The following is a 9,025-nucleotide window of genomic DNA, read 5'->3' as shown; positions in this document are numbered from 1 at the left end:
TTGCTGTAGAGCACTTGCTATAACAAGGTATATAGTGCTGTTGCTGTAACTTAGTATCTTGGATGTGATGCTACTGTTGCTGCAGCATGAACTATTGATGGGTACAATGCATTTGTTAGCCCACCCACCCAATATCACCACCAGCTGTCACTGTACACCAAAACTGAGCATCAGTGACGCATTTTGTGTTGTCACATCTGTGAAAGAACAGCTGTCATTGTATAGACTAAACGGTTTCCAGGATGCTATTGAGAAAGGAAACAAAAAAAATTTCCCCCACCTTCACAGAACATTGTACCTGATGCAGAAAAAAACTTCCCGGTGTAACGCCAGTAGATGAGCCTTTGAATGGAGAGGAAAAGTTTAAAGTGAACTTTTTCAACTGCTTGTTGGACACTGTATTAAGCGAGATGCAATAGCGCTTTTCATTTTTGAGTGAGTGCAATCGTCTTTTTGGCGTGTTGTTGGACATTAAAAATATTGACCATATTGATAACCTGACCAAAGCCTGCGGTGAGCTTGCTGAGTTTTTTTTTTGGGGGGGGGGGGGGATTCATAGCGTGGATCTGGCCAGTGAATTTACCTTTCTGTCACATCTGCTCCTAACTGATGTAAACACCCCATCTGAAGTGCTGCAATATTTAGTTGACAGAGACATGAAAACTGCTTTTCCAAACATGGCCATTGCATGCCAAGTGTTTCTGACAATTCCATCTACCGTCGCAAGTATAGAGCGCTCTTTTAGCAAATGAAAATTGATAAAAACATACTTGAGATTGTGGTAGAAAACCACTTCCAGTCTTGGCCTGTTGGACTGGTGGCTCCCTCCACACTTGTACTGCAAGGTATCCAACTTACTCAACTTTGCATATAACAATTTCAGAAAATAAGTACAAGAATAATCTTCAGAGTCTGATGCAATTGGTTTATTGTATATGTTGCAAATCACATACAGAAAACTGGACTGGTCCACACGGAGCAACACACACATTCACTCTCCCCAAGTATTCTAATGTATTCATTACATTTTGCACTGAAAAGTAACTAATTATAATAAGCAGGTATTGTCATATTCATCTTAGCCATTATTTGTCCTTCAAAACCTACCTTGAAAACTTTTTGTGTTTGAAATTATACTTATAGTCACACATGACAAACATACTACTGAGGGACAAAAGAGGAGGCTGAGATTCAGTTTGCTCTTAGTGCTGATCTCTGATCATTTTATTTATTATTGCTGTTACAGCTTGGTCTCTTTTTTAATCCAGTCCAAATGGGAGCACACGCTTGTGAATACACTAGGATCCTGGTCACTACAGCCAGCTTTGACCACTCCATACACCTCATTTCTCGCTGTACGCACCACACCTCCACCAGAATCACCCTGACAGAGAAAGAGAAAGCAGAACCATGTGTGTTTTTAATTATGGTGTGTGTGTGTGTGTGTGTGTGTGTGTGTGAGAGAGAGAGAGAGAGAGAGAGAGAGAGAGAGTAGGTGTCTGTGTAAGAGAGAGAGTGTGTTGAGAGTGTATGTATGAATGAATGAATGAATGAATGAGAAGAATAAAGTGACGATCACTTACACATCCTACGTTCTTCCTTTCACCTCCAGCACAAAAGGCATCAGCAATGATTTTTGGGTCAATGTTTGGACACACTGCATGTCGGATTTCTGCACATTGGAGCTTAGCAGGGAACTTGGGGACTTTTTTCTCTGACAAAAGAAAAGATATTTAGCATTTAGCATTAATCTCCACCTAAAGAAAGGCAGACAGTAGAGGTTGGTCGATGTCAGTCAATATCACAGTGTGTTTAATCTCTGACAGTTTTCTTACCTCCAAGACTTCCCCAGCCAGCGACAAGAAGGTCTCTCTTTGTTGGAACATTAACCTCAGGGTAGTGGTCACATATAGCTGGTAGTTTTACAGTTTTTGGATTTGGAACATCATTCTTCAGCTTGATCAGCATGATGTCATTGAGAAATTTTTTTGCATTATATTTTGGATGTTGTATTTTTCTTTCGACCTCAACAGGCTGAACATTATTATTTTTTATGTCATCAGTGTTACGGATGCCAATGTACAGCTTCAGATCTCTGAAAAAGTAAAACACACAAACACCTCTTAAAAGTTTCACCATGGTAGTTTATCAGGAATTCAAAAAGAAGATGTCAGAGTATGACAGATATATTCTTTAATGTCTTCATATTGACTGCCAGCATTTTAGAATTGTCAACATTCATCAAAGAGACAGGTCATGGACTCAATCTAAAATTGTGGGATAACTTAGCAACAATAACTAAAGGGGGGGGGGGGGGGGGGGGGGTCAGCAATGCCAAAGGACTAAGAGCATCCCCTATTTGTGCCAATATTCATGATATATAATGGGTTTTTGTGCCATAGTGCATTAGTATCTTACTAAGTCCGTGCCACTAAAACTGCAGTACTGTACTTCATTATGATAGCTTTTAGTCAATTATCCTTTCACTGAAACATACGTCATGGGTTGATCTGTGTTTACCACAGTGTCCATAGGGAATCTTACTTAAAATTGCAGTGTGCTGCAGTGAGGATCCACTTGGAAGACAGCAGGGATCCTCCACAAGCATCAACATCATCACGAACAACAGGACCATCATTCAAGAACACCTGGTACTGTGCTTCATCAGGATTGCAGTCCCTTCCTCCAATTATCCTTTTATATAGTTCCACTTGGGTGGCACTTGTAAACCAGACTATTGGAGTGAGAACAGGAGAAACAGAAATGAAAGATTACTGTATTGTACTTTTTAAGTCTGAAAACTGTCACTTTCAAATTCCTCTACTGTAGTAGTTATTTCATCAAACCATTTGTCCATGTTAAAACTCCTTTTCATAATTATTTGATTGTCTTAAGTTTATTAATATTACATTTGATGCCAGGGCATCTGTTGTTTGTCTGCCACTGGATGCTACAAATACTGTACATTAACCACAAAAAATTAAAAAGTATAAAAATGGATATAAATGGGTACTTTTTTCTTGCAAAAAAAAGTAAAAAATGTAAACTCAGTCAACATGGGAATCAATTGAAAAAAATATGCCCATGTCTGTTTTTGAAGGTGAAGAAAGAGCAGATTTCAGACAGAGTGTCTGTATTTTTATTGTGGTTGTACTGCACGGGGGCTGCCAGTACATGCTTCTCCATGTTTTCCTGCATGTGACTGAGTTTTGCACCGCACCTAATTCCACATTTCTTTCTTGCAGTGTGTGTGTGGAAGCACTTGCATGTGTGTGCTTGTGTGGTGACTATGTGTCCTCTCTCTGGTGGTGGTCTTCTCCCCTAGGAGTTGGCCTGCCCTGTGTGGTAATGTGGATCTCCCCTGTGTGCTAGCAACTCATATGTATTTTATCCAATCCTGCTAATTTTTATACCAACTGCATATTTGTATTATATTTTTTATATCATAATTAATTGTGGAATTGAACTGTGTTTATTTCCTCACAAGGGTTTCTGTGGATGATAAATAAATTATTCTTGTTAAATATACATTTTTTTCAAATATCCTCAAGTAAGAAGCTTTGTTCTTTCAAGACATGACTCCCTTGACCCCTCAGCACCATCCTTTTTACAAAAGGTAGTGGTAGATCACTTGCAAGGTAGAGGCCAAGTCTCCATCTTGTATGACTTCTTAGTAGAGAAATCAAAATAATCAAATAATCACAACCTTGAAGCCTGGAGTAAAGACTTACAGGAGGAAACATCTGAGGAGGACTGGGCAGTCTCCTGTCTCAAAGCCCAAACCCAAACCATTAACACAAGTCTAAAGCTGCTCCAATTTAAGTGGTTGAACAGAATGCACATAACCCCTCCCAAATTGCATCCCTTCAATCCTAATATCCCGGATACGTTTGGATCCCGAAGACATTGAAAGGTACATTATTTCACTGTTTGTGGGAATTTTTTGTTTCTGCAAAAAGGTACTTGACTCCATTTCACCAATCACTGACAAGGACATCCCCCTGAGTCCAAAGCTGTGCATTCTTCATATTTTGCCTGGCGGCTTAAATGTGAATAAAAAAGGACTTCTGTTTAGCTACTCTATGTCTGCTTGAAGCTAAATGTATAATTGCTCGTATGTAGATAAATGAGGAGAGTCCTGCTGTGACCCAGTGGCTGGAGGGTTGCTTTAGAAAAGATAACTTATTTTTCAAAGGGTAAACTAAGAGTTCAGAGATATATGGGACACCTTCCTTAATTATTTTGAAAAAAGGGTGATTGATGTTTTTGACAATGGAATGACTGAATCTTAGTCTGCAACTGAACACTGAAATAGAATGGATCTGTCTGCATCTTAACTTTGTAAATTAATCTGACCAACTGACCAGTTGTCTGAATTGAAACATTGTGATATCATTAATAAAACAGATCATCTGACTGTATTGTAAATGTATGATCATTCTTGTGTGCACTGCAGCACCCATATAGACATGTAGAGGAATTTGACTTGTTTCATATTGTTTGACATAAACTTTTATTGATCTCTTAGATCAGTTTTTCAAACTATGTATCCATTTGTCAATAGCACAACTTGGTTCGGTCATCAGTGGTTAAATTGCTATGAAAATCCTCAATTTCACAAAATGCAGTGTGTCCAGTATTTCTATAACAATATACAAATATACAAAATGGCTTGAGTTCTTCCAACAATGAAAATATTATATATAATATTATTTATCATTAAATTTCACAGTTCTCAGATGTAAAGAAATTGTGCATAAATTAAAGAACAAAAGTATGTACATGTCTGTCATTATGTGTGTTAAATGTATAATCATAGATTCAAATGCCCATTTACATCCATAACAGTATTATCCTAAACTGAAAATAGTGTCCATTTCCTTGAATACTCACTTCGATCAGCTATGTATCCATATCTGCTGAAATAGATACCTGACTAGCAACCAAAAATAATCTGGTGTCTAAAATTCTACACCAGCTTGGTGGTGTAAGTGTTTTAAAGTACACCTCCAGATAGAACACAACAACTCGCTGTATAGATCACATTGTGTAATCAGGAATTTAGCTGCCAACTATTAGGCAGATCTACTGCATGGACAGGATTCCTGAACATCAGGGATGTGTACAAGAAGGATACAACATTAGAGGAATGACAATATATACTCTCACACTCACCATAGCCTACCAAGAATTATCTCAGTAAAATGTTCAACAGAGAGAGTCGTTAGACTATGTAACTCACAGCTTTGCAATTTCAGATATCAAAACATCATTAATAAACATTATATAAATTAATTAGGAGAATACTTAGTAAGGCTTACCTGCCAACCCAAGCAAGGGGAGAAGGAGAAAAATTCTCATGATGAGTTTCTGTCTGCAGTGTTTCATTGAGTTCTTGAGCTGAACTGAGTGTCAGATTTATACACACACCCTGTCACACCCTCTCTTCTTATCACCAACTGACCAATGCCAGCTAATTCAACAATCTGATAAATAAAAATTCTGTTCAGGGTAATTTTTTTTAGCTATGTAACCTATTTCATACATACTTGTTATGATATGGTCTGTGCATACATGCAATACCAAATACCATAAAATCAGTCTCTAAATTTATGCTGAGATAAAGCAGCAATGGGCAGCTCCAGTCCTCAGAGTGCCTGTTTTTGGGTGGGATTTTTTCAGATTTAGATAGGAAGCCACATCCTCATCTAATAGACCAGGTATAAAGTGATGAAATTCTATTTTAACACTTGCACAAGAGGAGCCATCCTGGAATAGCCTCTCCCTGACCTTAGAGCACTCAATCATTTTTACATTGGCCTGCAGCCAGTAGCCAGTGCTTTCACCTATTTTACACTTTTTTCTTTATTAATTTGATAGATTTCTGCAATCTAAGGGCCATGCTCTCAAAACACAACCCATCTAAATGTCCTCTCTGTAAAACAGTCAAATCCCACTGCAAAATTAAGGATTGATTGAAATTCAGATAATACCTGTAAAAATAAAACATCTACATCAGAAAATGTCACCTACTAGGTTGTGTATACACCCATACCTGCACAGGGATACTAATGGTAGAGTTTTTCTCAGTTGTTTACACATTTTTCTTGAAACAAAATCTCTTGTTCTCAAAAAATATTAATATAATGGTCACAACAGTTTGTTGACTCAGTAAATCCTCACAAATCATGTGCAAACTGAAACATTGGCTTCAAAACCATGTTAATGCCCTTCAAAATATTTGCATTAAATGATACACATATATCATATGAATAGCTGTCAATAAACACCAATGTCACAGTGCAATGATAAATAAAAAATAGTACCATCAGGATTTATATGTGTGTATGGCCTGATCAAACCTTACTATGGATAATCTACAAACATCTTCAGTTCCAAAATGAACATAAATACCACTGTAAAATATCATGATTTTTTCCCAAGTCATTTCTGAGATACAGGAAAGATTAACCAAAAATCAAAAACCAAAACCACAATGGAATTTTTTAATTCATTCCATTTCTCTTCAGGACATGTTCAATGGTAGAGATTCTAACATGGTGTATATTGAGAAGCTGTTCATTTTTCTCTATGACTGGTTTTCTCACAGTCCAGTAACACCAAGTTATTTGGTGTTATTTAAGGTGTTATTTGCCAACACCATGTCTATGTCACCTAACTATTGCAGTCTCTTGTCATACAGTAAAGAGACTGCCACCAGCAGTTTTTTCAGCTCTGTACAAGAATTACATTCATTTAGCAGATGCTATTATCCAAGTGACTTCCAGAAAAAAGAACTTAAGTGTATCCATTCAAGTTGAATGAGCAACAGTGTCAGACCAGGCTAACAGTCTCAGAACAGTGAGTGTGAGCATAACACTAGCCTCACTCAGCCCTATCACAAGCTAATTTGTGCATCCGTACTAGATCAGGGAAGCCAGGTATACCAGCATACATTACAGTCATCAGAATCCAAAACACATTGTGACACTATACCTAAAAAACAGAAGTTATACAAGTAGCAGGTGTTAGGGGGTGCACATTTAGGTAGAACTAGTCTGAAGAGGAAGGTCTTCAGTCTCCATTGGAAGATGACCAGTATTTCTGTTGTCCTGACTCCTGTGTAGAGTTCATTCCACCACTGAGGCACCAGTACAGACATGCATCATGTCTGAGAGGAGTGACCTCATCAGGAAGGGACAGTCAGCTGTCCCATAGTTAGAGTGTATTGATCTTGGCAGAACATATTATTTGAAGTCCGACTGTAGGTATGAGGGGACTATCCCACTCACTGTCCTGTATGCCCTAACCAAGGTTTTGAACTTGATGCAAGTGATAACATGAATCCAAAGAAGTGACTTGAAGAGGGGTGTTGTCAGTGCTCCGCCTCCTTAGCTGTCGAGTTTTTGTTTTTTCCTTTGCCCATGTGCTTTTGTTTTCCTTGTGTTTTAGTCCTGCCCCGCTCCCCGCCCGGTCTCCACCCGCCTGATTGCCTGCACACCTGCTTCCCATTCCCTCGTCTGCCCTGCCCTATATCTTCCCTGCTTTTCCCTGTCCTGTTGCTAGTTCGTCACAGTGTTTTTCGCCCGTTTCGTCCCCGCGTTTGCTTTATGCTTCTGTCTGCCTGTTTCCCGTTTTTCGACCCTGCTTGTACCCTGACCTCGTTTTTGCCTGCCTCCTTGCCTTGTTCGCTTGATTGCCTGCCTGTCCGGTTCCCCGACCTTGCCTGCTCCGATTTCCCGATCCTCGCTCTGTCCACGGACTGTCTCCCAGTTTTCGACCCTGCTTGTTTTCGGATTAGCGAATTGCCTGACGATTCCATTAAAGACGCACGGAACCCGACGCTCCCGTGGTCCGCGCCTGAGTCCCTGCCTGAGCCCCGACAGGTGTGGCTTGAATATGTTTAGGGAGGTTGTAGACGAGTTGTGCAGCCGCATTCTGCACAATACAAAATACAAATATGCTGACATATGGAGCTACAATGTAAAATATATCTATGCTTCATTTCAGTAGTTCACTTTATTGTATTCACTTACATGCTGAATTACATATTGCATGATGCTGCATATAAGAATACAATGGATAACACAGCAGAGCACTGACTAATGTCCCCTTACCTGTTCTATCATATTCAACGCATGATGAAATGATCAACCAGCATTGCACAAAATGTCATTAAAAAAGCTTTACCATGTCTTTGGTTTAACTCAATGAAGAGTTCACCTGTGACTTCTTTATTCATGCTAAGGTGAAGAGTGAGTTTGGTATTTGCGGTCATAGGTTGCCCATACGAACATAGAATATGTCATCATGAAAACTGCTCTGCGGAGCAAGTTAGAGCTGTGTGTGAAGTGTTTTGCAAAAGAGTGATGCATGAACTTCAATGTAGAGATAATGTGTATACTTGCAGTCACAGTGTTTTAAAATTTATGAAAAACTGTACATTTATCAGAATGATCAGCAATCTTGTTCGCTTAATTGTGAATGTGTTGTTTTTTTATATGTGTGATGAAATTGTAGGTTTTGCTTTATGCAAAGCATCTCATTTGATCACAGTTTCTGAAAGGGTGAAATATACAATGTATTTTACATATTATTTTATGCAATTCTATTGATTTCCAGAGAATTGTATCATATGTAATATTTTTATTTTTGCTGACCATATGGTAAGATGGTAACACATGTTGAGATGTTTTTATTCTAAACCAGTAGTGTTGACACTAAGGGGGTCCAGGGGATGGAGTGGGGTTCCAGGGCCATTGTGGTGTATAGAGAATTTTAAATTAAATAATGTCCTTGCTCAGTTTTTCCTCATACATTTTAACAGGATTTAGTCTACAGCTCACAGCATCAGAATGAATACTTACTTGCTGACTCTTAGAAGAGAGGAGGTACACCTTCCACATGGCTATCACAAAAGTGTCACCAGTACAAAGCCATGTCCTACATAAAGTTTTACCTTCCTGTCACAACCCAACTAATCAAACATTCAAACATATACTTAAGCCTTTAAAGAAAGTGCTAT

At 38.7% G+C, this 9,025-nt stretch overlaps 1 protein-coding gene across 1 annotated transcript; it reads right to left on the bottom strand.

The window, feature by feature from the left end:
- Positions 1 to 1,156: 1,156 nt before the first annotated feature.
- LOC118770013 (cationic trypsin-like) lies at positions 1,157 to 5,361 on the bottom strand. Its single transcript, XM_036517451.1, has 5 exons — positions 5,322 to 5,361; positions 2,545 to 2,734; positions 1,836 to 2,095; positions 1,584 to 1,714; positions 1,157 to 1,384 (listed from the first exon to the last, which is right to left on the bottom strand). Exons 1-5 carry the CDS (start codon positions 5,359 to 5,361, stop codon positions 1,241 to 1,243), a joined length of 765 nt encoding a protein of 254 aa, XP_036373344.1. The 3' UTR covers positions 1,157 to 1,240.
- Positions 5,362 to 9,025: the final 3,664 nt, after the last annotated feature.

This window comes from Megalops cyprinoides, chromosome 22 (assembly GCF_013368585.1).
Source record: "Megalops cyprinoides isolate fMegCyp1 chromosome 22, fMegCyp1.pri, whole genome shotgun sequence".
NCBI lineage: Eukaryota > Metazoa > Chordata > Actinopteri > Elopiformes > Megalopidae > Megalops > Megalops cyprinoides.
Note: the sequence above shows the minus strand (reverse complement) of the source record. Positions and strands in the feature narration are given on the sequence as shown.